The sequence below is a fragment of the Metarhizium robertsii genome (assembly GCF_000187425.2).
Source record: "Metarhizium robertsii ARSEF 23 chromosome Unknown MAA_Scf_2, whole genome shotgun sequence".
Lineage (NCBI taxonomy): Eukaryota > Fungi > Ascomycota > Sordariomycetes > Hypocreales > Clavicipitaceae > Metarhizium > Metarhizium robertsii.
In genome coordinates this window covers 207,451-234,742 of record NW_011942160.1, presented here as the reverse complement: position 1 = coordinate 234,742, position 27,292 = coordinate 207,451, and the positions used below count along the sequence as shown (strand labels likewise).

The 27,292-nt window shown below is 53.2% G+C and overlaps 10 protein-coding genes across 10 annotated transcripts; 7 read left to right on the top strand and 3 right to left on the bottom strand.

Moving 5' to 3' along the window:
• Positions 1-953: 953 nt before the first annotated feature.
• On the top strand, positions 954-3,120 carry MAA_10766 (uncharacterized protein; the record flags this gene model as incomplete). Its single annotated transcript, XM_011412685.1, has 3 exons — positions 954-1,548; positions 1,791-2,337; positions 2,436-3,120. The coding sequence occupies 3 exons, from the start codon at positions 954-956 to the stop codon at positions 3,118-3,120; spliced, it is 1,827 nt and encodes a 608-aa protein (XP_011410987.1).
• Positions 3,121-5,574: 2,454 nt separating this feature from the next.
• Positions 5,575-6,677, top strand: MAA_07052 (cell surface protein; the record flags this gene model as incomplete). Its single annotated transcript, XM_007825050.1, has 3 exons — positions 5,575-5,680; positions 5,746-6,230; positions 6,327-6,677. The coding sequence occupies 3 exons, from the start codon at positions 5,575-5,577 to the stop codon at positions 6,675-6,677; spliced, it is 942 nt and encodes a 313-aa protein (XP_007823241.1).
• A 721-nt stretch (positions 6,678-7,398) lies between these two features.
• MAA_10765 (DUF1212 domain membrane protein) lies at positions 7,399-9,256 on the bottom strand (the record flags this gene model as incomplete). Its single annotated transcript, XM_011412684.1, has 3 exons — positions 7,399-7,411; positions 7,469-9,061; positions 9,141-9,256. The coding sequence occupies 3 exons, from the start codon at positions 9,254-9,256 to the stop codon at positions 7,399-7,401; spliced, it is 1,722 nt and encodes a 573-aa protein (XP_011410986.1).
• A 1,534-nt stretch (positions 9,257-10,790) lies between these two features.
• Positions 10,791-11,989, top strand: MAA_07051 (serine/threonine-protein phosphatase PP2A catalytic subunit; the record flags this gene model as incomplete). Its single annotated transcript, XM_007825049.2, has 4 exons — positions 10,791-10,806; positions 10,874-11,107; positions 11,201-11,455; positions 11,532-11,989. 4 exons carry the CDS (start codon positions 10,791-10,793, stop codon positions 11,987-11,989), a joined length of 963 nt encoding a protein of 320 aa, XP_007823240.2.
• Positions 11,990-12,305: 316 nt separating this feature from the next.
• Positions 12,306-13,199, bottom strand: MAA_07050 (rho GDP dissociation inhibitor; the record flags this gene model as incomplete). The annotated part of the gene is made up of 4 exons (XM_007825048.1): positions 12,306-12,436; positions 12,508-12,556; positions 12,613-12,935; positions 13,106-13,199. 4 exons carry the CDS (start codon positions 13,197-13,199, stop codon positions 12,306-12,308), a joined length of 597 nt encoding a protein of 198 aa, XP_007823239.1.
• A 1,074-nt stretch (positions 13,200-14,273) lies between these two features.
• MAA_07049 (heterokaryon incompatibility protein) lies at positions 14,274-16,343 on the top strand (the record flags this gene model as incomplete). Its single annotated transcript, XM_007825047.1, has 1 exon — positions 14,274-16,343. One exon carries the CDS (start codon positions 14,274-14,276, stop codon positions 16,341-16,343), a length of 2,070 nt encoding a protein of 689 aa, XP_007823238.1.
• A 1,436-nt stretch (positions 16,344-17,779) lies between these two features.
• Positions 17,780-19,106, top strand: MAA_07048 (Transcription regulator HTH, APSES-type DNA-binding domain protein; the record flags this gene model as incomplete). Its single annotated transcript, XM_007825046.1, has 2 exons — positions 17,780-17,849; positions 17,917-19,106. The coding sequence occupies 2 exons, from the start codon at positions 17,780-17,782 to the stop codon at positions 19,104-19,106; spliced, it is 1,260 nt and encodes a 419-aa protein (XP_007823237.1).
• A 1,507-nt stretch (positions 19,107-20,613) lies between these two features.
• On the top strand, positions 20,614-22,012 carry MAA_07047 (uncharacterized protein; the record flags this gene model as incomplete). Its single annotated transcript, XM_007825045.1, has 3 exons — positions 20,614-20,718; positions 20,822-20,992; positions 21,293-22,012. The coding sequence occupies 3 exons, from the start codon at positions 20,614-20,616 to the stop codon at positions 22,010-22,012; spliced, it is 996 nt and encodes a 331-aa protein (XP_007823236.1).
• A 1,198-nt stretch (positions 22,013-23,210) lies between these two features.
• Positions 23,211-24,383, top strand: MAA_07046 (RTA1 like protein; the record flags this gene model as incomplete). Its single annotated transcript, XM_007825044.1, has 3 exons — positions 23,211-23,433; positions 23,504-24,029; positions 24,116-24,383. 3 exons carry the CDS (start codon positions 23,211-23,213, stop codon positions 24,381-24,383), a joined length of 1,017 nt encoding a protein of 338 aa, XP_007823235.1.
• Positions 24,384-24,710: 327 nt separating this feature from the next.
• On the bottom strand, positions 24,711-27,134 carry MAA_07045 (AP-3 adaptor protein complex beta-adaptin subunit; the record flags this gene model as incomplete). Its single annotated transcript, XM_007825043.2, has 3 exons — positions 24,711-26,837; positions 26,893-27,035; positions 27,095-27,134. The coding sequence occupies 3 exons, from the start codon at positions 27,132-27,134 to the stop codon at positions 24,711-24,713; spliced, it is 2,310 nt and encodes a 769-aa protein (XP_007823234.2).
• Positions 27,135-27,292: the final 158 nt, after the last annotated feature.

The window sequence follows — 27,292 nt, the reverse complement described above, 5'->3', positions numbered from 1 at the left end:
AAACTGTTTTACGAAGATGTGGCGATGGTCGCTGTGTAGTAGGGGCGTACGTAGCGCTGAGCTGGGCACGGGGAACTGGGGGCCTCGCGATGCAGACGAGCAAAGCCGCAGAGGAACACTTGACCGGCTTCTGACTACATACTCCGTACTTGCTCACCATCTCGAATCATGCATCGAGGCCCCCGTTTACATTTTTTTGTTTGTTGGCCCAACGCCTCCACTCCCTTGTTGTTACCGAAAAGAGGCCCCATCTGTCGCTGTACGAGCGCCTCGATGGGCCCGTTGGATAGAACAGTTGAGGATCTCACACTTGCCCGAGGGTACGGAGTACTGGGTTCTCATGTTCCCCAGGCGGCGCTCGAGCATATACTTTGCCTTTTCATTTTTGGCCTTGTTCCAGATGTAGACCACGGGTGCAGGTCTCGCCAGACACTGGGATACTCTACCGACACCTGAGGCGGTTGGATGAATTGGACTTTCCGGTGGGCCAAACCAATGGCTAGAATGGCGGCCTCGCCCTAGCCGTTCTGGTGCTCGTGGTCGTGGTCGTTCCTGCCTGCTCACATGGTTGAAGCCACTCGTTTGCTCCCCCACCGCCGCCACGACATTAACACCTCGTCAGTTAATAAGCAGAGAGTGGCAACACAAATCCTTTGTTGATTCCCAACCCGTTGACTCTAGACGGACATTACCATCGCCATGACCTGCGAGACCAAATGAACTGCAGCCCTGCTGCCTGAACCTGCCCTTCCAATCCTTCCCCCGCCACGGTTTCGGCATCATCCTGGCTAAGCCAAACACCAATATCAAGGCCCTGGTTGAAGAAGTCAGCTGGGAGGAATACACAGGCCACTCGCTCGTTCGCCTCGCCAGAGTTGTGATTTCTGCTTTCGCCTCATAGCAACCAGGCCCGGCCGAGATTCCGGAGGTAGCAGTACACCCAGCAGCAGCGGATGCCCAACATCAGAATCACCAAGCCGTGTCACAACTGTCGCCGCCGACGCCTGCGCTGTGATCGCTCGTGGCCAACATGCAACAAATGCACGTTGTCGGGTCAAGAGTGTCTTGGTTATGGAAAGGTATTCGTCTGGACGCAGGCGATTGATTCTCAAGGAAACCCACGGCCCTCGCCGGCCTCTGGACGTCGGCCAGGCGAGACTGGGGCATTTCAACCTCAAGTTCCTCCCGACTCTGGGGGAACGCGGGGAGATGTCGCCGTCGGTTGGGCCCTTGCGGGAACTGGAGGCCTGGACCCTGACCAGATTCACGATGTACAAGTCATCTACGCCGAACATGCTCACGATGAACGGGTATTCCGCGGACACCACCAGCAACAGCCATTGGCCCTGCGTGGTGCCATGTCGGGGAAAGATATAGTCAGCCCAGGCGAAATGGCTGCCACAGACAAGGACGTGTGCATTGCCAACACACCGAATCCAGACCATCAGGTCGACATGCCTATCAGGGCCGGCCTTTTGGGTGGTCGAAACCTGACGGATCCCCTCTTTCAAGACCTTGATCGTACTTCAAGAGCCTATATTACACATTGTGAGTAACAACGAGTATAGTATTGTCTTATCAGTCTGCCCCATTGCCATTACAATATCCTTCAACTATCATTTCGGTGACCTCTCATCGCCGTTTTTCGTCTACGATGCCCTCGTGTATCATGCGATACTCTCCTACTCGTCACATCCCCTCATCTCTCATGGCACACAAACCTTTGTTCTGATCCGCCTGACTCCTCGGGGACCTGGTTCGAGGCGACGCTAATGCAACCAAACCACCAGTCAACGATCGTGTCTGTCGAGACTTGGTGGCAAGAGACTCAGACAGCAATCCGTTCCGAGAACTTATCCCTCTGACCAATAGACATCCGCTGCTGCTTCAAGTACTCATCGCAACGTCCGCTATCCACTGCTGTAATTTGTTTCGGCCCACCAATTCCATCCCAACGAGTTTGACTAATCCAGGCGACTATCTTGCCCAGTTACGGCTGCGAGATGATTCATCTAGGCAAATACTCATACATGCTTTGACGGCCAAGGAGAAAGCCATAGCCTACCTTCGCCAAGTCATGGGGTCATTGAATCTTGCTCGCAGCGAGGTGGGCAGCGTGGTGGCTCTGGCCGCTATGCATTTCTTTGTCAAGTTTGACCTGATTGACTTTGAACCAAGAGTTGTGGTTGAAAAAGAAGGAGAAGAAGTTGAAAAAATTCAAGGTTGGCGGTCCCATCTTGAAGCAGCAAGCATCGTCTTGGAATTGTTGGCCTTGGACCCCACGAGACATGCTTCAACCCGAATATTGCGTGATTGTGTCATTGCCGATTGCTTCATGTGAGTATTCAACACTGCGCGTCCAAAGACATTACCGACGCCCTCCAATCCTTTAGTAGGGAAAAAAGAAATGCTAAGACGACCCGTGCTTGTCATAGATATCACATTCTTGGCTCGACTCTGGCAGAGACAGCAATGGCCTCACGCATAGCACGATGTGGTAGCGAGTTATTGGAAGTAATGAAACGAGTAGAGGTGAACAGTTATCTCTCGTGTCCGCCAGAGATTCTCAAAATCATCCTCTCCGCGTCCCAACTTTCATGCCAGGGCCCTTACACTGACTTTGACCTGGCGGCCGCAGACCAAGCACGCGCACTCATTGTTGAGGCGCATGCATTTGACATTAATGTATGGGTGGACCAGCTTCGACAGCTGCCAGACGTGACTGATATCAAAAGTCGATTCCATGTCGCCTCGGCGCACCGTTCGGCAGTATGTCTGTATATCATCCGGGCATTGCCGGTAGTGCGCGTCGTTTACCCCGTCGACGCCAACATTTTCGTGAACGACATACTCTACCACCTCGGCCAGATCCATGATGAAGACCCGTACTTCAAGGCCACCTCATGGCCCACGTTCATCGCAGGTGCGGAGACCCGAGATGCTGGACACAGAGAATCGACCTTGAAACGCATGTTTGCCATTTGGCAGATTTGCCCATGGGGCTACATCTTCGCAGCCATCAGGATGCTGAAGCACGCTTGGCAAATACAGGATACGAACCCTGAATCCAACGTAAATTGGCTCCAAGAGCTCAAAAAAGACGGTTATTTAATTGTGTAGAAACAGAGCTGCCACCAAGCCAAGAGCGACGGCTATCTTCTGGGTAGTAGCATGATAACGGCCACAGCTCCATTGCCATGGCCCGATGGCCCATTTCCTGTTTTTTTTTTTTTTTTGTTTTCTTGTCGTTTCTGGTTTCCCAATTTTCTCCATGCCCATTGAGGCATGTCCATCTCACAAGCTTCCTGTTACAATTCTCTTCCCAGTCCATGGAGGTCCCATTTTACGAATATTGACGAGGACAAGAGTGTGCTAGCAAACAAAAAGGGGGGGATGGCAATTTAGCAGCATGTACAGCGATTCACTGAGCATAGTAATTAATTCAATCCCATTCTAATGCGTACCTCTAATGGGCCGTAGGTGGTGTGGTGTCGTGAGGAGTATCGTGCCGTGTTTCAAGTACTTGTTCATGGACGAATCTCCCTCTCTCCGTGTCCACGCCAGCCCGATATTACGACGGCACCAAGGTTCTTCCTACAGAGGCGCGTCGAGCCCTCAATCTCCTGCGTCTCCTACTGCACAGCCATCCCGAGAGACTCCGTTCCGGGCGCTATTCTTGGAATTCATTTCGCACCCGAACTCTGCCTACTTCTGTGGCGGTGTTTGTCGCACATTTTTGCAAACCATGGGGAACAAGCTGTTTCAGCGGGAGATGTTCAGAGCAGCGTGGATCCCTCCTGAGAAATGGTTTTGCCCCCCTCGCACGCACGTAAATCGTGATGCGCGGCTATGGTTTGATGCGACCCCCGAGCTCCAAGGGAGGGGAACGAACCGTGGCGTTTGTTCCTTTGTGTCAGACCAGCGGCCCCAGAGGCAGGCGGAGACTAGTGTATTTCTTGGTCTGGAGTTTCATGGATATAGCCGGGCGTTTTGTTTTTTTTTGCCTCTTTTTTTTTTTTTTTTTTTTTTTGGCTCTTTTAGGGCAGTGGTTGCTAAATGGTTTGGGTTTAGGGAATTTTACGCCATGACTTGCACGCAGATCAATTTGGAAAAAAGGTGGTACAGTGAAGGAACAACTTGCACTATACCAGAGGTTCCTTCCGTTTTGGTGGTGCAACTTGTCTGGTGGCAATGGCACCTCAAACCCCCCAAAAGGATGCTGCGGCCTCGATATTCTGCACCTGGTTTGGGTGTGCATTGCAGAGATTCCCCTCAATTCGAGACGAGACTGCACCATTCGCCTTGTTTTCTGTAAACTTTGTCTCTTGTTGGCATGGTGCAGCCCCCCCTTCACATGCGTGCGCGACCGCCTGCGTTGCACGGAGTGCTCAAGATGTATGTATTCTCGTACTTTGGAGGCGAATGGCTTTGAAATGGCTGCAGTACTACCAACCTGGGACGATGCAGCGTAAACTTCCCGCTGTCAAAGCGTGTAGGGCTGGTAAGGAAGACCAACGCACGTCGACTGTCAGATAATGCGACATGAGAAGAAGAATATAGTAGACCAAGGCTCGCAGGGGAACGTTGCAATGGTCGGAGCGACGCCCCAACTCGGTGTCATAGCATCGTGGGGTTCGAGTGTGCGAGGAAGAGCACGGCGTCGTGCAATATCGCCCATGGCAAGCTCTCACCCAACTCCATCAAAAATGCAATCGAGAGGCAGCCACTCGCAACACCTCCCAAGCCTGGAAGATTCCATTCGGAGTCTGCGGCGCCCGAAACAGCCTGGGAGAAGGACCTCCCCATACGGAGGTCGACAGCCGGGCCTCATGAGGCAATCTCCATCGAATGGCAACCATTTCGTCAACGGTGCCTGAGGGCACGTTTTGGATCTGCTTCAACAAACCAATTCTCAGCCCTGGGGATTCTCGCCGATCATCTGCAGTCGAGATCCGGGGGGGGCTGATTCCTTGCGCACAGTCATTTTCTCACGCAGACCCTTGACACAAGCTTGCGGCTCAACGGAAATAACGGAGGGTTGCCTTCACCTGCCAGACACTAGTTTACAAGAGAAACTTGTAAGGCTTAGCCTAAAGTAATATCAACGGGAGCAGTCACGAGAAGGTCCCCGGCCGGCAAGCTCCCAAACCTCCAGCCCAGATATCTCCAAGACGCACCATCTCTGCGTTTCAGACTACCATTTCAAAACTCTGCCCTACCTGTATCGAAACAGCGGCTCAAGCGCAGAAGGGAAGCAATGGAAACCCAACCTTATCCTGCCATACAGGACTGAAGCTTTCAAGCCTGATGTCATCGATGTCTTATTGTGAGAATGAGGTTCCGAATACCTCACCACGTTCAGGTATATAGCACACCGCTCTGCCACCCATCTGGATAAATCGTCCCTCATCTGGAAATCACAAACTCGCAAACATCTTTCATTTCTTCACATTTCAAACCCTCTCTTTTGGTTTGTGCTTTTGCCCTGGTGGCTCTTTTTCTTGTAAACCTAGCCTTCGCTGTCTAATACCGGTCCGAGACCAACTTACAAAGCTCCCTACCTTATCCATCAATATGCGTTACGCTCTTGTTTCCGCGGCTCTTGCAGCTACTGCTTCTGCCCATGGACTGGTTACCAGGATCCAGGGCGCTAATGGTGTCATGATGCCCGGTCTATCTGGTACGTCCGCAGTCCACTTACACACGCTGTATATCCATGGCAAAATGACCAACACAGAAATATAGTTGCCGATGGCACTCCCCGCGACTGCTCCAGCAATGGCTGTGGCTCACAGGCCGATACGGCCATCATCAGACAGCGTGACATCCGAAGCGGTCGTGCCAGTCCCCTCGGACGAACTCAAGGCAACGGCCCTATTGATGCCAGCGTCATGATCAGCAACTTCATGGGCGGTGCCAACACCGCCAAGGCCCCTACAAACAATGGAGCATCCGGTGCTGCCGGCCAGGAAGATGACCTGTCTGCACTCCAGCAGCAGCGTCAGCAGCGCCGGGAGGAAGAAAAGCGACAGCTCAGTCAGCTCTTGGGCGGCGGCAAGGCCAACGGCGGAGGTGGCCTCCTAGGTGGTTTGCTCGGTGGTGGTGGCGGCGCCGGCAAGCAGACCAACGCTGCTCCCGAGAGCATGGTTGCTGATACCGCTGGCCAGGGATCTTCCCAGGGTCTCCCTACTGCTGATGAGAACGGCGAAGTGACCATGGTATTCCGACAGGTACGCATACTCACTCCGAACCCTTCCCAAGCCCGCTTCTGCTCAACCACAACACAACTCAACTCAACTCAAACCACGTTACTGACACAAATATAGATCAACCAAGACGGTGCCGGTCCCCTCAGCGCCTCCATAGACGCCACGTCTGGCGGCACAAAAGCCGAGTCCTTCCAAAACGCCGAAGTCACCCAGAACGTCCCCGGCCTTGGATTCGGCGGCCTCTCAACCGCCACGAAAACCGATTTCCCTCTCAAGGTCAAGATGCCCGCGGGCATGACCTGCGAAGGCAAAGTCGGCAGTGCTGAAAACGTCTGTATCGTTCGTGTTCAGAACAGCGCTGCTGCCGGCCCCTTTGGTGGCTCTGCCGCCTTCACCCAGACCAAGACTGCTCGTGCGCGAGCCATTGCTTACCGCCTCAAGAAGCGCATGGAAATCAACCGTGATTAAATGTGCTTTCTTGGCCTTGGGTCGAACCGTACAAAGCCGTCTCGTACATTAGCCACTCCGTCTCAACACATATACGGTGTCATGTGCTCAGAAAATATCATATCTTTTCTCTTGTTAATTAGTCGTCGATGAAGTTGTTTTCTGCAATTGCTGAAACACGAATGCTCTTAATATAAAACACGTGATTTTTCCCCCTTAGCTCCGAGTTCCTAGCCTATTTATTCAAAACTGTGAAACCATGTTGCACATTTGGTCCAGCGAGATGCAACATCACCCTCCGCTTGAGGCACATATTCCGCAGATTGGTTGGTCACGGTGCACCAAGGTTGCGCATGGAATAGACTCCATCGAGGCTGCAACGCAGAAATTACGCATATCAAAAAGCGTATATATCATCAAAGGCTCCAAGTACCCAGCGTGCCCGGCAAGGTCACAACTTCCTTTTTGAAACACACATCCCATGGCCCCCCACCTGTTACTTGGAAGTGTCAAGGGGTCGAAATTCACCACCACGCAACTGAGAAGCTCAGGATTACGGATAAGATTACACAAATGAGAAAGAAGAGTGAACACGTGCGACAAAAGATGAAAACTCCACATCATGCACAGTTAGTCGTCGTCGTCGTCATTAAAACAAAGGCCTTGAGTTGAGGTGCCAATGTTGCTAATAGGCTAGCCAGAATCCGGGAAGAAAAGATACGTGTAGAAGGAATCAATAAGGTCACCACCGACGGCTAGAAATGTCAGTAAACTGGCTGCCATGAATAATTAGGCCTACACCAGTTACGTACCTGTAAGCAGAGTTCGTGGTTACCGGCCGACGCTTTGGTTTGAATCTATCTTGGTGTTCCGGGCGCTGACGTGTGCTTGGTTTCTCAGGAGACCTTTGTTTAAAAGGTCTTCCTAAAAGCTCCGCCTCCAAGGAATTCAAGTCAGAGGACTGACTAGACTGTGAGGAGGCACGTGAAGCAGTAGATCCACGTCTCTTGGCCTCAGCGCGGTCCCTCTCGGCTTGCTGTCTTCGGTCAACCTCTCTCGGGACGTCAATAGCGTCCCAAATACATTCTTCATCTTCATCGGATTTAGACGTCTTGGCTTCATTTCTAGGAGAAGCGTCCGTCTTTAGCCGCTTAGGTTGTCGTTCATGAATGTTAGAGTCATCGTCGTGAGAGTGCTTGATGCTGTCTCCACGGTTTTCTGACAAGGACCGCCTTTCTGAGCCATCTGACATGTCACTTCGGGCCTGAGAATTATTCAACTTGGGACTGCTACTCCCGTCGACTTTTTCAACTCCAATGCTCGAACCTAGGTCATTGGCAGCAATAGGCGCATTGGCCTTCTTTGCCACAGATCCGTTGTCATCACGGTTGCGAGGGACGTTTTCGGAAGAAGGTTTTCGATGTGATTGATCCTTCGAGGCTCGTCTTCCATTATTTGTACCCTTGGGACCTGCAACCTGTTGATCCGGAGATCCCGCGTGAGAGTTATGACTCTTTGAGCCGGCATTGCCATGATGCCGTTGGCCTTTCCGGGAGCCACTCAATCGTCGATTCTCTGGGGAGTGGTTGGGATGGCCATGCTGATGGGAGCCAGTGTTCTGGTAACGCTGATTATGATGATCGTTGGATTGTCGCCTGTCTCTGCCCTTGTGGCGGTCATTTTTGCGCTTGTTCCTGTGCTCATGTTGCTGATTGGATTGATCATGGCTCTTGGGTGGTTTAGGTGGGAGCGGATGAGATGTCACTCCTGCAGGTGGCTTCGGAGGTAGGCTAGGTGGTTTGGCAAGTCCAGAGGCTTGCCTAGATCCTGATCGGTTCTGAGGCGCAGTTGTATTCACAGGCTGCGACGATTTCGGCGGAGGGGGTGATCGTGAAAAAGTCTGGTTGTGGGGAGATGGCCTACTTTCATGTCCATCTCCTCTGTTGACAGGAAAATGACCGCCAGGAGGAGGTCCTAGAGCAGGTGGAGGACCCATGTAGCCGGGAGGGCCAAAATGAGGTGCGCCATGAGGAGGTGGAGGCTGATACGGAGGATGAGGATGATGGTGAGGCGGAGGAGGGTGTGAGTATCCATAAGCAGCAGGTGGAAAACTACCAGTATATGCAGGCGGCGGCGGCGGAGGAGGAGGAGCAGGAGGAGCATACGCTTGGTACGGCGGCGCTTGGCCCGGATACGATACTGGAGGGTGAGGATGGTGATGATGTCCTGGCGGCGGCGGCGGCATGTGGTTCATGCCTTGCCCGAAGGACTGTGGAGGAGGAGGCGGCGGCGGAGGACCATATTTGGTGATGATAGGTCCCTTTGATCGTTTGTTAGAACCAGGGCCTTGTCCTTTGGGGTGGGTTTGATTCGGGGTGGATGAGCTTCTCCATGCTGCAAGGCCTCTGTGATTGTGGTTAGACTGTTGTCATATATAGATAGTATTGCTAGTAGCTAGGTTCAGATGCATTCAGTGATACTTACGCAGGCGTTTCTCTGGTAGGTTCGGGGCACGCAACAGCCCAGTGGCCTACAGTCCCGCAGTTGTAGCATTGGGGCTCATCGGGCTGGCCATGTTGGCCAGGACCTGAAGTTGGCATTGCAGATCATCCACAGCGAAACGTGGGAGCCGTCGACCAAGAGATCTGGGATTGATTGAGGCGCAAGTGCTCTGCGCGGAGCACAGGCAAGACTGAAACACGAGGGATCTACCCAGCTGTCGAACAGTCGGGATAAGATGAAGCAGTGAGTTTCAGCTGGAGAAGTATCGCGGCAGAGGTGTGGTTGGTTAAGAAGCAAGCGTTGGCAGACTCTCAATGAGTAGCAGGCGGGCTATTGTCGTCGCGACGGATGAGATCAATGTTGACAGGCTGGCTGAATTAGCGACGACAGCGTCAAGGTTTCACAAATCCCCTCCCCCAGGCCTCATGGGACTCCGTGAGAGGGGCCACATGAAACCGAATAAACAAGTGGTGATGGGATTGTGGTGATTTGGCAATGAGATGCGCAACTTCTGTAGCTAAGAGACGGCTTGAAGCTGAAGGTGCTAGAACATGAGTACCACGTGAGACAGCGCACGGGCCAAGGAGGTTACTCGCCGTGTCGCCCAAAAATCCAGGCCTTGGACAAGGACTAGGGCTGTTTGGCGCTGCCGATTCGGAGCATAGTGGTCGGCCGGCCAGCCTGGCTCTAATAGCTCCAGGTCACTGAGCAAAGTACGTAAGTACCCAGATGTTTTCAAGAGCTGCAATACTTGTCAACTGGCTTCTGACGCACAAAGTACTTGCGTAATACTCTCTCCCAATTTTGGCTTCACCAGCCCTAGAAGCACTTGAGCCGGACCTTACCCGGTGCCCGGTACAGAGCCACTGCAACTGCATCCCACGCACTTCCTTCCATAGGACGGAGTACTTGCAAAGAAATTTGCACAAAATTATACACAACTACTAACAAGTTGTGCATTGAACTCCGCACAAAATCGGCCACACTTAACACGTTCCTACCAGACACCAACTACCTACTAGGAAGAAATGCCAATGTATGTCTATACATTAGGTAAAGTATGTTCGAACGCTAAATGCTTAATGTGCCCTACAGTACTCCGTACTCAAGTGCCTAGGTAAAGTATGTATGTCCCTCATCTCCGCCGCCATTAACCACTAACCAGCGGCCACTACAGACCTTCAATTCCAAAGTGGGTCCATCAAGTCTAGTCCTAGAGATTCCTTGTCCACCTTGCCAAATTCTCAGGCGCCAGGCCAAAGCATTCTGGCACCGGTGCTCGCAGCTAAGTACTTATCTGCTCGATTTCAAATCCAACCAACGCTCCAGGTCCGTCTTTCCGCGCCCAAGTGACGGTAACATACGAAGCTATAGAGAGCGCCTTTTGGTCCTGATGACTGTATAAGGCCTGTCTGCGTTCCCCTGCCAAAGGAGGCTCCTCTGCCGGCGTCGAGCTCCTAGGCAATCCCGATCATGTTGGGTCATACAGCCAGTACACCTCCAGATATTTCCTCTGCCCGGAGCAGATATCGACACGACCACACCTGATGCAGCCCCGTGTATGCGATATTCGGCCACCAACATATATACTCGCCAAGCCCCTGACCGGGTGCATCGCATCGGATAGCAAACATGCCGAGCTTACCAGGTTCGCAGAAATCACCGCTTGCTTGCTCACGCCTCGGATTCCATGCCCCAGGTCTAACCATCAATAGCGTCCGTCGACTTGGACGAGTGCATCTCGCGCCTCTACAAAAAGGAACTTCTGGCAGAGTCGGTCATCGAAGCAATATGCGCCAAGACGAAAGAACTACTTATGCGCGAGAGCAATGTGGTCCACGTGCGGGCTCCTGTCACCGTAGTAGGCGACATCCACGGCCAGTTCTTCGACCTGATCGAGATATTCAAAATAGGGGGCTTCTGCCCTGATACGAATTATCTCTTTCTAGGTATTTTCCCACGCCCCTGCGCGCTTGCGCCATTGCCAACGCACAAACACGGATTCGGTGGCAGGCCTTGCTGACTTACTCACTCCGGGGCAGGCGACTATGTCGACCGCGGCATGTTCAGCGTAGAGACGATTTCTCTCCTTGTTTGCTTAAAATTACGATACCCCAACCGTGTGCATTTGATACGCGGCAACCACGAATCGCGAGGCGTCACCCAGTCATACGGGTTTTATACTGAGTGTTCTAGGAAATACGGAAATGCCAATGTGTGGCATTATTTCACCGACATGTTTGATTTCTTGACTCTGAGTGTTGTCATTGACAATCAGATATTCTGCGTACACGGTGGTATGCTTCAAAATTCAGCTATCCTTGCTTCATGTCCGCCCTTTCCCCCCGGCACTTTCGCGCTGACAAATGGCAGGCCTGTCGCCATCAATCCATTCCATTGATCAAATCAAAATCATAGATCGTTTCCGCGAGATCCCCCACGAAGGTCCTATGGCGGATCTAGTATGGTCGGACCCGGACCCCGAACGAGACGAATTCTCCCTCTCACCCCGCGGGGCAGGCTATACCTTCGGAGCCCAGGTAGTCAAGAAGTTCCTGGCCGTGAACAACATGTCTCATATCCTGCGGGCACATCAACTCTGCCAGGAGGGTTTCCAAGTGTTATACGACGACAGGCTTAGCACTGTGTGGAGTGCCCCGAACTACTGCTATAGATGTGGTAATATGGCTAGTGTGCTGGAGGTGAGCGACAACGGAGAGAGGTTCTTCAACGTCTTTGCGGCGGCACCCGAGAACGACCAGCACAAAGACATACAGCCGGGAAATGAAAAGGCCGCGGATGGCAATGCTCTGCCGGATTATTTTTTGTAGTGTGGGTGCATCATGTGCGAGCTAGCGCTGTCTTGGCATTCTTGGTGTTACATATTTCGGCAAATAGATAGAATTGCATAACCACCTGCAATGGTTTGAAAGCGATCGGTTTGAAATTCTTGCCAAAGTCTTGTGCGGGATATTAAAAACAAGAAATTCCAGTCTTGATATTTTGTTCTGGTAATATACGAATATGAAAGCAATAGGCTTTCTACTCACTAGACAAATAAATGTAGCCTTGCAGGTATTTTCGTTGCCTCGTTACGCTTAACAAACATGTGATGCCAAATCCGCCCCCAAAACACAGGCCGTGACATTACCAGTCCTTGGCAATGTCAAAGCTCCACTCGAACTCGAGATGCTTCTTCTTGTCGTCGTCAACGAAGCTAGAAAAAGTGTTGTAGTGACCACGGGCGAGCATTCCAGAGGGGGCCTCCTCCTCCTGGACTACAAGCATGCAAGGTCAGCATCGACGTCGCCAGAAGTTGGGTGGGCTGGTGTTTGGCCACATGACTTACACTTCTTGGTGTACGCGGGCTGGTTTTCCGTATTGGGTGCATAACTCCCCTGTTCAAACAGTCAGCAGTGGCGCTGTACAGACACCGAAACATGCATCTCCTTACAATCATCTCCGAGTCCTTGGAGACCTTGATACCCTTGCGCTTGACGACCTGGACGTAGTGCAGACCACTCAATATCTCATGTTGGACCTTGAACTCGGCGCTCATGGTGAACTTGGAGCCTTCCTTGATTTTAAAGGGCTTGTCTTTGAGGCTCTTCTCGCTCCCCGGCGTGGACAGGTCAATCGTGACGGGGTCGCGGCCGGGAGAGTCGAGGGTCAGAGAAAGGATGATGCAGACTCGGGGGTCGTTGGGGTCGGAAATATCTTTGCCGCCGCCCAGGCCGAGGGACTTCTTGTACCTCTGGAGAGATTCATCGCCGGCATCTACCAAGAAGAGTGCGTTAGCCCTGTGGATTTGCTGCGACGTGAGTCGAATACGGTCATTCTCGACGCGGGGTCCAATGTTGATTGCCCGACAAAGGTAGATGAACCGTCCAACGAATTCGTTGAAGGAACAGGAAGACGGGCAAAAAAAAAAAAAAAAAATAACATACCCATCTGTTCGTACTGAGCTAAGCTCTGCTTGGGCTGGGAGAGCTTGTAGCCTTGAGTCTCCTCGGGCATGGAATCTTCTTCGTGGGACGCCATCTTGTCTAGAGGTGGGGGGGTTTTCGCTCCAAAATACCAACGGTGGGTGAGATGGTTGAAAGGCGAGATTTCTATCCCAATTATGATATGTATGCTAAAATACCGGTTGCTGAGAATAAAACAAGAGAAACGCGCGCCTGTTCTAATGGCAATAGAAACATAAATGAGTTGAAGGGGAAAGGGAACGGACAAGAAGACCAGGGCTGGTCAGGGAGTTCGTCAAGGCGATTGCGGTGACAGTGGAGGGGCAGCCTACGCCTCGATGGTGGGGTTCAGGTTGGGGGCACGGGCTTGATTGGACACGGGCTTGGCGGGGGGATTTCGGACGGAGTACAGGGCTGTCAAACAGTTCGGATAAGGGGGAGCAGTTTTCGCCAGGGGTAATTGTGCATTGTACATTGTATGTATGTTTGCTCATTCGTCGTATTTTTGTTGCCGTGGCGGTTTCTAGTCGCTTTTTGATGCCGTCCAAGTGTGGTCAAGGTGGTTGATGTGTGCCAAGTACCTGGTGCCTAAGTAGGTACCTCGGTAGGTATGCTTGTCTGCATTGCATCATCGCATGTTTCCTCGAATAATGTCAATGGGCTTGGGTTTCTGGTTAGAAGCGAGTCGTTACCACTGAGGCACTGGCGGGTAATCCCGAACTCAAAAAATACCAGTCGTAATATCCGGGACCTAAATATGCAATTGCATATGGCCTGGCGGTGTGAGACTCGGCACGAGCAAGCATTCAATTTCTCTTTGAGTGAACTAGCGTGGTCCTCATTCCGAGCGAAACTCGAGCCAAACCATCGAGTACAATGCAATGGTCAATGGCCTGAAATCAGTATCAATAGTCTTTCATGGTTCTTGGGCCCCCCCCTGGGGCATCGAGATTGGCATTATCCCGGAAGATTAATACAGCAGCAGGCGTTTATAATTAGCAATACAATGGAAGCCAGCCTATACTCGTCTCGGCCATCGAGCCTCAGCCGCACCAGCTCATCAACCATCTACGCAACAGGGCATTCTGGCCTTGCGGCATGATCTTTCCGTTCTGGCTCACAGCCTCAAACCTGGACCAAGCAGATCATCATGGATCATGGCCGACGTTCCCAGGCGCGGGCGCAGCCTGTCGACGATGTAGACGGGCTCGGCGCGCAGCTCGCCCAGATGATCGTCCCGATCCTCACTGCCCAAAACTCATGTCAAGTCCACGAGCAGTGCGATAGCAGCTGTCCTAATCGCGTTGGCGTCCGGCGCTACCTCCTAATGCCCAACGGTGAGCGGCGCCATGAAACAGACGAAAGAGCCAGCTTGGGCGAACAACTCGGCGCCGCGAGAGTCAACAACGACGGACAGCCGCCCAGACGGCAGCCCTTCACGATTCATCCCGACACCCCGAGATTCGTATACGAGAGACTCCCATCGCCACATGGCATGATTCGGCTGGTAAAGTTGAAGGGTGCCTATTTCAGAGAAGACCCCGTCGACTGCGAATTGCTCACTTTTGACATGGATGACTTGCCGCCGTACGGGGCCCTTTCGTACTGTTGGGGTGAGGCAGCAGATGCGTGCAAAATGATATGCAATGGGCACTTATTCTATGCGCGCCCAAGTTTAGAACGCGCCTTCAAGAGGCTGCGAGCTGGATTCAGTTCCGGCCAAACAGAAGGGTACATCTGGGCTGACGCCTTGTGCATTAACCAGGGGGATCTGGAAGAGAAGGGTGCTCAGATCCAGCTCATGGAACGGATTTATTCATACGCCTCTACGGTATACATTGATCTCGGAGACACAGATGGCCGTGTCGTTTCGGGTGCTTCTGATATGTGGGCAACCATCCAGGGAGCCTCGGGAATGGGCAGTCCCGATGCCTTGATCCCGGTCGGCCGAGATACACCACATCCACTATTATACAAGACTGTGTTTCTGGCTCTGCAACAACCTTGGTTTACGAGAACGTGGGTCATTCAAGAGGCTGCGTTGGCGAGAAGAGCAGTGTACATGTTCTGCGGCAATGTGCTTTCGCAGCAGCAGTTGGATGATATTTTGAGCCGACAGGCCATGCGTGCGAATCCAAGCCGTATGCAGGAACTGATGCAACTTGGGGGCAATGATGCGCTCCGCAACTATCTCAACTATGCGAAGCTGCAGCAAATAAAGGATGCTCGAGGGAGAATGACATCACTGGAGCTTATGGAACTGACGAGGGACTTTGCTGCTACTGATCCGGCGGATAAGGTGTTTGGGTTGTTGGCGCTCATGAGTGACGATGATCGGCAAGCCATTGGACCCTATCCCCAAACCGTTGAAGAGGTGTTTCGGCGTTTCGCAGCACTTCAAGTCCGACGGGGATTCGCCATCAAGATGCTCGACAGTGCAGGTCTCCAACGGAGAAACAACTCTGAACGAAGGCTTCCATCCTGGGTACCCGACTGGATGGGACAGACGAAGTCGCCGAAGCAAATTGCTGGCCTGCGTCCTGTTCCGTATGCAGCTTCTGGATTTACAGAACCCCAAGTCCGCATGGTTGGAGATGAGTCGGGTTCCGGCGGCCTCAGTCTTCGTGGCATGATAGTCGACACAATCGATAGTGTTGTCTATGTCCACAGCGCACCGGTAACAGCCGAAGGCGAACCATCATTTCTGGCGTTCCATGAAAAGTTCCGCCCGGCGTTTGACAGCTACGTGAACGGGATCAGGGGGAAACCCAGGTACATGGACAATGAAGAGGTGTTTGCGCGCTTGTTACTAATGGACGATACATATACGGGCCGCAATGCCATCCTGTATAGCAGCCCTATAGAAAACCCGGCCTTGACGTATCGTTCCGCACTGGCCGCCTGGCGCGAAGGGCGTAATTATCGTAATGACATGGGCGGCGGGAAAATGGACGCCGTGCAGACCTTTCAGATGCAGGCGATTGCAGTGTGTCCTGGCCGTGGGTTTGCGACAACTCGAGGGGAGTATATCGGGTTAGTGCCACTAGCCGCGCAAGAGGGTGATCTGGTAGTAGTGTTTTACGGTGCTACTGTCCCGTATGTTGTGCGGCGAGTAGAGAACGGTTATATATTGGTAGGAGACGCATTCGTACACGGGTTCATGTGTGGTGAGGCGTTGGAGAGGCGGGACTTGGAGTCGGTTGATATTGTCCTTGTTTGAGGTATCTACTATGCAGCGGTGACTGCTGTATGTAGTCTATTCGCCGAGAAGGGCTGTCTGTAGGGCCAATCCATGCCTAGCTGGGTAGGTAGGCGTTCGAGTGTTTACGAAACAACGCTGCTGCGTTGATTTGATTTGAGTTGTATGGTAAGCTCAGTCCTGGTCGTGGGTTGCGTAAGAAGGACTCCCAAGAATGAATGCGTGCAGGGACCACAAAGTATTACTAGTACCAAGGAGCCCAGAAAAAGGCTGCGCTTGCTTTCTCAGGAAGCCAGCCTGTCGACTGTTTGCCTGGGGCCAGCACCATAAATTGATACCACGATGTACGGAGTACCCGCCTTGCCTCCCCGACGCGCAGTGGCCCCCCCGTGGCCCCCTCCGTCGTTTTTAATCAGCCAGCTCATTGGAAGTGGCCGCGGCTACTACACCTCTCAGGTCTGTTTCGTTTCCTGGTGCAAAGGCGCCGCGGGAAACGCGCTGCCATTTGATTCAATGGTAAGAGCCTCAGTGGCTCTGCCGGTTTTCTGTTACTGGCCCGCTTGCCTGCCTGTGCAGCACGAGGGTCTCATCCTATACGCCCCACTTATTCTCCTTTGGAGCTCTGCTACGCGCAGCCAATAGGCATGGCCCGCGCTAGTACCCGGCCACTCCAGTTTGGACGGCCTGTCCATTAACGTACCCTGGTATCCAAGTACTTGAGCCATCACATGTGTGTCAAGGTGTCGGAAGTACTCACCAAGGTACCTAAGTACCTCGTCCTCCACTCTTGTCACTTGCAGCACTTGCACAGCTGTGATTTTTATCCCCCGTCACTTCCCCCCAGCGTTTCCTCCCGCCCCGACTGCCCTTTCGCAATCCACTTCCACTTCATAAGTTACGTACCAACTGACCACTTAAGCATTTACCTGCTGGTTGACCACCCTGCCGCTAAGGCTGCGCTGGAGCTCTGGAGCCTCTTCACCTCCCGCTTCTCGTGCCCGGACGTATTTTGCGCGACTCGTCTCGCTCTGTCTCTCCCACCCCCCGTCCACGAGTTGTCTGCTCTCTCTGCACCTGGTCCGCAGGGTGACTATTCCATCAGGATTATCCTGCTCCAACTTCTCCTCACGGAACATTGCCTTTTTTTGCATCTCTTTTGTAGGATTGGCCGTTTGTTTATGCTTCAACCTCACGCGCTTTCGCTTCTCCGGCACTTGGTATGTACCATCACGTATCTGGCTTTGAGACTTGCACGCGCAAAATCCCTGCCTCTACCCACTGTGTCGGCGCTGACGCGATTTTTTGACGAATTGCAGATTATCACCAAGGGCCGTCGCGCATAAGCACTGCTCTTTTGGACCTCAGCACGTTCTTAGTAGAGTAGCTGTTGTTGATGCTCTTGGTTGGCGTCGCGGACGTGACTTCTAGCGCCCACCAACGTCTAGCTGTTGAACAAAATGGCTACTCCGAGCCAGCGAAGCCTTCCCACGCGGCACAACCCGTTCCTTCTCGAGAACGTTCCTGAATGTATGTTGACCCCCGCCAACTGTCTTCGTAGCGCGCTCATCAAGACTTATCAATCTACCGTCACCAGACCTCGAGCTTGTTCAGCGCCGTCGGCTTGGTCAGACCAAACTTACCCCTAAGATGGTCGGTGGTGACGACGCCGAATCTACCGCTCTAGGCGTGTTCGATTACGCGCACCTGCGGGCACCTCTGCCCAAGGGTATCGTTTCCGGAATTTTCAAGTCGAGCCCGACGAGTTACTTCCTCATGCGCCGAAGCTTCGACGGCTACGTTTCCGCCACGGGCATGTTCAAGGCCACGTTTCCCTACGCCGAGGCTTCGGATGAGGAAGCCGAGCGCAGGTACATCAAGTCACTTCCGACTACAAGTCCAGAGGAGACTGCTGGTAACATCTGGATTCCTCCGGAGCAGGCTCTGGCTCTGGCCGAGGAATACTCTATTGGTATTTGGATTCGCGCTTTGCTGGACCCTGCAAAGATTCCGGTTTCCTCATACTCAAACCCCGATTCCCCTCCAAAGAACATCTCTGCGCCACCTAAATTCGACTTCGTAAAGGCCTCGGCAAAGCTTGCACCCCCATCAACGTCTACACTGGCCAAGAGCTCTCGCAGTCGTCGATCTGTCAGTCCTACCAAGGGGTCGAGACGTGGTCCTGCCTCGCCGCGAAAGCGCAAAATTCAATCCAAAGCCAGCTCGACAGAGCCAGCGGCTGACAAGGCAGAAGTCAATGGCGATTCCAAGAAGGGCAAACAGGATGACATTGTCCTGAAAACTAGCGAGTTCGAGCCTGCCGTGGTTTTGGAACCCAGGACTGAGGATGCAACCATGAAGATCCGCGTCGATGAGGTTTCAAAGGATGCTGCTGGCCATGAGACCAAGCACACTGTTACAGAGGTTGACGTTCCTCTGCCCATGGCAGGGGAGCCACCTAGTGCTGAAGAAGTCGCCAGAATGATGGAGGCAGCCAAGGAGATGGTACAGAAGGACAGGGAAGCGGATGAAAAGCATGCAGAACAACAAAAGAAATATGATGACGACAAGGGCACGGATACAACAACCACAGTCAAGAAGGGCAAGCGTAAAGCTGGGGACATCTCCATGTCTGAAAAGGACGACGAAAAGGCGCACAGTATGGCTGAAGAAGCTAAGGAAGAGCAACCACGAGCAAAGAAAGTCAAGACTGAGGCAGAATTACGGAAAAACAGAGTCAAGAACCGAGCTCTGTTTGGTATCGGCGCTACAGTCGCAGTTGGGTAAGTTGCACTAGGAGGCGTCGTGTTTGATACATGTTACTCTCATGAATTTGGTGGTGGCTAACGGCGAACAACAGTGCTCTTGTTCCATGGCTGGTCAACTTCTTGTAATGGATGCTGTATGGCTCGAGTGTTCAAACTAGCCACGACGCTGCCTTGGGCAAATCTCGGCACCGGGGGTACAGAGGCTGGCGTAAAATGGGTTCTGCTTTTTTTGTGTTCTGCTAATTTTTGCCTTTTTTCTTTGCTCGGAGGGGACGAGAGAAGAGCCATTTCACGTTTGACTGAGATGAGGATACCCGCGGCACATCTCGAGCTTTTGCCCAGTTTTTTGGCCTTTGGACATAGGGATTTGCCAAGTCCCAGATTTCGCCATTCTTTTTGTTAGACGCTGGTTCTAGATGAGCTCGGGATTTTCAGGTTGATGGACTTCGTTTTTATAATCCCTTGCGCCTTTGTTTATTTTTAGGATTTATCTTACCCCCCTTCGTTCATTTGGTTGCATATGGTCGTGTCAAGAGATTGGTATTCCCCTTGTACACCACGCCACCTTCGCAACCGCGGTATTCTGGTTGGAGGGTGTTGGGTGACAGGTGTCCGGTGTCCGGTGATAAAGCGATAGAAAAGGAGCGAGGCATGAAGATGAGATGCGGATGGTGGTAAGCTCATGTGTGCGCTCATTGGAGGATTGCGCAGGGCTCAAGGCCACTATTGCTGAGGTGCCAGGTCGAGCTTCGCAGGATTTGGTGAGAGATATGAAAGCAAGATGGGCCATGGGAAGAGTAGTATTGATTGTAATGATTATAAGGCATTTCAGACGTCTACATAGTGGACCAATGGATTGGCGGTGATGTGATCAAGTCTCCTGCCCGACTCGGGGCGTATGGAGTCGGACATGTTGAATGTATTCAGGCTCAGGAGTGTAAGAGTCTGGTGTGAAGAGATCAAATGCCGACATCAGGGGGATGGCGACAGGACAATGTTGGCAACTGGTAAGTTATAAAGTAAAGCCGTAACCGTCTGTCTTGGGCCGAAGTGGACAGAGTAGACGAGGTACTTTGTCCTCATAGGACGCCTAGTAGGTATTGTATGTACTCCGCACGCTAGAGGCCATATTTCTTCCCTCCCCCTCTGCGGCCCCTCCTCCGGTTTTCCCCACATGCATCGACTGGTTGAGGACGAATCGACGAAAGAAGTCAACTGGTCTCACTCACCCGCAAAACGCCCCCAAACGTGCCCATCCAGCCATTGATGCGGCCATGCTTGATCCTTGCGCCCCATCCTCCCAAAAATGGCTGGCAGCGGCAATGGACGGCTTTCTCGGTAAAGGCATACGCAGCCCGAGAACCACGGTTTCGGTTTGACGCAACCCGTTTGGCCGTGCCACCGCGTGCCACATTCGTCTACCTCACTGGTCTTTTTCCTCCTTCCCTTTCTCTCTCCGATGCTTGGCCATGGAGTTGCGACTGAAGAGCAAGTTTCTAAGCATTGTCTCTTTATAACCTCCCAGAATGCGACTTGTTGGTGCCCGCCTAGGCGGTCTCGTGCAAAGGAGGGGGTTTGCGTCGACTGCCGGGCGGCTGGATCATTATGCCTTTGTTGGTCTCGGCCAAATGGTAAGTCTTGATGCCGTAACCCTCGAACTGCCCTGGCCCAGAGACCGAATTGGCGTGTGAGAGTTGTTGATGGACAAGTTGCTGACATGGTTCGCTTTTGCAGGGCTACCAAATGGCCAAGAATCTCCAGTCGAAGCTCAAGTCCACGGATAAGGTGTCCGTCTTCGACATCAACCCGCAAGCCATGAAGAGCCTGGAAAGTGATGTGAAGGCTGTTTCTGGCGGCGCAAAGGTTGAGCTTGCCCCCAGCGCGTGGGCAGCGTCAAAGGAGGCTGTAAGTTTTTGATCTTGGGTGAATTGCATCGAATTCGGCGGGCATGCGCAATGCCGATTCTTCCACACGTCTCGTTGCACACGGTGAGATAAAGTGTTTGTACAACTTTCTTCTATCTCGATCGAGGGCGAGATGTAGACGGGCTGAACAGTACCTTGTTCGTCAAAACTGTGACAACAGAGCCCCTGCAAAGCAAGAGTCGGACCAAGGCGGTGGTTAGGCGAGGGTGTTATGATGCAGTAGCCAGCCATCACGGAAAAACATAGACGTGAACATGGCTAATAGAACTCATTGCTATAGGACACAGTCATTACTGTTCTCCCCGAGCCCCAACACGTCCAAGGCGTCTACAAATCCATTTTGACAGGTACACTGCCGCAGAAGGACCGCGTCTTCATCGACTGCTCGACAATTGACCCCTCGACGTCCCGCGAGGTGGCCAGGTCGGTTTCTGATGCCGGCCAGGGCACGTTTGTCGACGCTCCCATGTCGGGAGGAGTGGTGGGCGCCACGGCCGGCACGCTGACCTTCATGCTCGGAGCCAAGGCCGAGATGGTCCCCCGTGTCGAGCCCACGCTGCTGCACATGGGCAAGAAGGTGCTTCACTGCGGCGAACAGGGCGCGGGCCTATCCGCCAAGCTCGCCAACAACTACCTGCTCGCTCTCAACAACATTGCCACGGCAGAAGCCATGAACCTGGGGATGAAGTGGGGTCTGGATCCCAAGAAGCTTGCGGGCGTCATCAATGTCAGCACTGGCCGCTGCTGGCCAAGTGAGGTCAACAATCCGGTAAAGGGCGTGGTCGAGACGGCGCCGGCGGGACGCGACTATGGCGGTGGATTCGGCATCTCCCTGATGAAGAAGGATCTGCGACTGGCGATGGTGGCTGCCAAGGAGGCCGGGGCCAAGATGGCTCTCGCCGACACTGCGTTTGGCGTGTACGAGGACGCGGAAAAGCGGGAAGAGTGCAAGGGACGCGACTTTTCGGTGGTGTATAGATATCTCGGGGGCAAGGAGTAGACTTGTCGGCGTCGTTGTGAATGATGATGGACACTTTTGAGCATCCCGCGTCATGCCAAGCCCGATTGCCAGAACAGGACATGCCATGTCCCATGTTGAATTTAAGCTGCACCTAATATCTCCACATGTAAACTACCTCTACCCATCATCCACATGGAGGAAAACCCTCGGCCGAGACTCGACATCTCTGCCCGGTGAAGTCGGCCTGGATGAATCAATTCGCCCGCACGGCACAGCTCCTGATTCGGACCAACCCGAGCGCGCCCGGAGGGATCACGACAGTCTGCTGCTGTGTGCACGGTCACGGTCAGCCTTTGTCCATTCAATGTTGGGCACAACTCCACTTTCATAACTGAAGGTGTTCGGGTCGGCGGCGTCCCGGGAAGCCATCCCACATTTTTTGCGCGATGGCCTTTGTCTTTTTCTTGTTGTCGATCGATCAGAGAGATTCCATCTTGGAAGAGTGATGGAGGCTAGGCGGAGAGTCTACCCAGGAGGTGAAGCCTGCTCGACACGGGGCGGCAGAAGACTCAACCAGATCGAGTTTTCTAGCCAGAAAAACTTCCATCCCATATCGTGGCCCAACCAACATCAGCAGTCATCAGCCGCACTGCGGACGTAACACGGAATCAAGACCAGACGCCCAATCAATGCCGAGTACTACTACACTCCGCACTGACGGCGGAGTTTTCGCGCCCGAAGGAGAGCATCCCATCCGGCTGGCATGCTGCAGTCAGCACGCCCACCCATCCGTCTACCTTGGTCAGTTCTCGTAGCCAACTGGACGCACGAGCCGGGAGTGATATTTCAGATCAGGACGCTAAATCCGCGATACGCTTATTTCCTTGTTCCTCATGGGGCTGCGCTTATATATGTGTATACTATATCCCAGAGTTTGCTCTCGGGGACATGCTTCTCCCCATGAACCGCTGTCCAGACTCCAGGCTCGATGACCCGGGCCATGACTTTTCTATTCTCCCCGTGACTTCATTCACCCTCCTTCGAAATCAAGTAGTTGCCGGCTGATCCAAGTTTCTCACCCCCCGGGGGATCTGTAACAGATCTGCTGCCAGCCTCTGCTGCCACCCGAAACACCACACCTACCGACTCGAAACGAGCAAGCTCAACTATATACAGGACGACCACACGATCAAAACCTTGTGAAGCAAGGACGAGCACCTTTATACAGCCGCAAGCCATGTCCGACTCAAATGGGCCTCGCGTCAGCGTCACCCGGTGCACCGAGGTCTCTGCCTCGTGTCCCGTCGACGAAACCGTCCTGGGATACTACCCGAACCTGGGATCGGGCATCTTCTTCACCATCGCCTTTGGGACATGTCTGATTGCCGCCTTCTCGCTCGGCATGTGGAAGAAGACGTACATGGCAGCCATAACGATAGGGCTGATACTAGAAACCGCAGGTATGTATTCGTGTTGCTCCCCCCCCAAGAGATGTCGAATGCTCCTCGTCCACCATCATCACCACCTCAGTGACCTCACCACCCATCGTCGAGACAGGCTACGTCGGGCGCATCCTCCTCCACTACAACCCGTGGCACCAGTCCGCCTTTGAGCTGCAGATCTGCGCCATCATCCTCGCGCCCACCTTCATCTGCGTGTCCATCTACCTGACGCTCAAGCACGCCGCGCTGCACCTCAACCCGCGGCTCTCGCGCATCCCGCCGCGCTGGTACCCGCGCCTCTTCCTGCCCGCCGACCTCTCGTGCCTCATCGTCCAGGCCATCGGGGGCGGCATCGCCGCCGCCGCCGGCCACTCGAACCCCAAGCTGCTCGAGGGCGGCAACCGCGCCATCATCGCCGGCGTCGTACTGCAGGTCCTCGTGCTCGCCGTCTTTGGCGCCCTGGCCACCGACTACTTCGCCCGCGCGGCGAGGCACATGCGCAGCGCCGACGCCACGGCCCCCGAGCTCGCCCTGTGGCACGACGCCAAGTTTCGCGCCTTTGCGCTCGGCGTCACGGGCGCCTATGTGGCGGTCCTGATCCGCTGTATATACCGGTACGTTGTTGTTCGCACCCCCGAGCTTGTCTGTCGTTCAGGGGCGCATCATCGTGAACTAACTGATGACCCGGTGGTTGGTTCAGTATTGCCGAAATGGCCGGTGGATGGGGCAACAGGATCATGCAGGACGAGCCGAGTTTCCTCGTGCTCGACAGCTCGCTCATCCTCGTCGCCGTGTACTTGCTCACCATTTTCCACCCGGGCATCTTCTTTCCTCAGATGGCCAACGGGCACCGCGAGAAGAAGGCTGCTGCTGCTGCTTCCGACGCCGAGAGGGAGAGCCCCGAGCCCAAGGCGACTGACTGTCCGGATTCCTCCAACGAGGGACAAAAGACTGAATCGAGCCGTTGAAGCTGTCGACTGTGGAAAAACGAATGTCATTGAAGACGAACAGGCGTCTGGCAGGAGTCTAGGGAATAATCAGCATACCCCCAGCATACGTTCCTTTCATCTTATTAATTGCTCTGGCGTGAATTAGACTTGACTGGCGATTTTGTCTTGGTACATGCATGCAGCATATAGAGCTTTCAAAATTAATACTTCATCACTCTAATCTTTCATGTATTGGTACTCTCTTTCCCCGGCATCTCTATTAAGGCTAATAACAGTTCCTGAACTATTATATGTGAATGCCACTGAGAATGCTTACGTGATGAGTTGCCCCCATTGATGACATAGTTATCCCTTGACAAGGCGATCACCCTCGCCGTCTTCATCACTCTGCTCGTCGTCGTCGTCTTCCTCCTCATCCTCCTCTTCTTCTTCAGTCTCTTCTTCCTCGGTTTCCTCTTCTGTTTCCTCCTCGGTTTCTTCACTCTCCTCCTCTGCAAGCCAATCATCCAAAGTCTTGGTGCCTACACCCTCTCCCAAGCCATTCAGCTTATTAGGTGGCGGCCTCGAGGTCACGGCTTGGTCCAACATATGACCTGCCGGCACAGCGCTCTGTTCACCATGTCGAGGAGACGTGCCACCATCGGCATGGTCTCTGAGACGAGGATCAGGTTCTCTGCCCGGCTCGACCCAGTCGGGAAGTGTTTCGTAGCCCCTTAGACCATGAATGCCGCCGCCGCCAGCCAGAGCTAGCGTTGAGGAGCCCAACAGAAACCCCTTTCTCGACTCCGATGGACTGGGAGCTTGCGGCGCCGGTTTGGGTGCTAAAAGTATCAATGTAGCCAGTTGAGGGACCTCAAGCAGCGCTTTATACATTCTAGCCCGATCTCGCAATTCGTAAGAGGTGTCATATCTTACAAGTAGGAGTAAGTAGTCCCACAGACGGGTGATAGGGTGGGCGTCCGGCTCTTGTTGGGCATTCTCTTCTGTTTCCTCGGTCTTCGCAATGTCGGACTTTCTATTCAGAAAATGAAGGTAAACTTTGGCTCCGAGAAGTAAAATCTGTCGCTTGGCAGCCTCAGGCTCATTGACAAAGTCTTTCAACAGAATACGGAGAACATCTGGGGCAATATTGTCATCGCCGTTCAGACCAGAGAACTCGCCCACCAGCCAAATAATGGAGGCTCTGGCCTGCGGGTCAGACGCTGAATCAAGATTCTTGGCCAGCCGAACGACAGTTCCGACATGGCCTTCAGGATCCTGCTGTATCAAGTGACGAATGACTGTCAAAGACTCTGCTGTTGAAGTCCCGTCTAAACTAGTGGTTTGGCTAAGAAGAAGTTTGAGACATCTGGGGGCCGTCTTGGCGTCGGATTGGGCACATCTTCCAATTGCCCTTACCGCTTCCAGTACCAGAGCCTTGTTTGAGCTCTGAGAAAAGTGTTCCAGCTCTTTCAAGATAAGACTCTTGATGTGGAGCGGACTGTGCGGGAAAATGAGTGTCAACACTTCCAGCTTGAGTTCTCTTACCGGCGCAGGATCAGTAGCCCTAACAAGAAAGTGAGTGGCATATTTGACAAAGTCCTTTGGCCTCTTGAGACAAACTGAAACAATGTTGTATAATGCAAGCTGTTGAATATCCTGTGCCCCCCGCAAAAGTGCAATCAATGGCCCGATTGCGAGCTTGACGTATTCTAGAGTGCCAATTTCAAGGTAGCACCTCGTTACTGAAACAACAACGCCTGAATTTCGGCTTTGAAGCAGTGGCTTGATGCTGTTGAGTAACAATAGCAGGTCACTGTTGAGGGGAACCTGCTGCGTCTTCTTGGCATGTGGCGAGTCGGCATAAAAGTCATCCGCATTCGTATCCCGATGTGGTGAAGTTGCGGCGGGCTCCTTAACCCTAGGGAAACATTTCCTAGCGTAATAGACCATGAGCCTAAGCATGGCCAGCTGGCTCCATTCGTCCATGTCCACAATCTTCCGCACCAGGCTTCTGTAGTGTGGATGGATCAGGTCGATTCTGTCCGGGCAGACCTCCAGGAAAGCAGATACGGCTGCACCAGCTACGAAGTATTGCTTGTCGCCGATGAGAGTCGTGAGATAGCCAATCAGTTCTGGCGACTGGCTAGGATCTAAGCGATAGCGTTTTGGGATAGAGAGCGCTGCAGCTTTCCGCACATAAGGACTCATGTCGGCGACTCCATGCTTGACAGCAACCAACACATATGGATTGATTGATTCCGCACGGATTCCAGACACCGTCTTGAGCGCCAAGGCTCGCATCTGTGGGTTTGGGTCGGATTGTGACGACTTTAGCATGATATTGACCGATATTAGAGCCTGGTCGGATTCCTCCTCGGCATGATGGGTGAGGTATATATAGGCTAGCTTCTTGATCTCGGTATTCGTCGCTGCAACCTGTTTGGCGACAGACTTGAAGAAACCCAGCGTCTCTTGGCCTCGATACATCATCTGGACATTTGTTAGTATACAGTCAGAGATGGGTCGCGGGACCTGCCCTACGCACCGATATAACCAGCCGCAAGGCGCCCAACACATCTTTATCACTCCCGCTCTCAAGATTCCTCTCAATGTCTCTTGGGCTGAGGGACGGAGAGCTCGAGCCGACATTGCGCGTAGCTTGTGCCACGTCGAGGGTAAGGGCCCTTGCTGAGGTGGACTCGGTCAGTTGTGCAAGAGAACGAAGGGCAGGCGTGAGGAATGCTTACCTGACCCTAGGAAACTAGACATCCTCGATATGGACTCCATATCGAAGATGCGGGCCAAGCCTCCGCTGCTGACGCTGCCTGCGGGTTTGTGTTGCGACAGCTGGGGAGGCGTGAAGTTGATGATGGACGAAGTCGAATTGGGCCGCCGACACAGGCGCTGAGTACTCCGTACTAGTAGCAGCTCCCTTGGTACTTTAC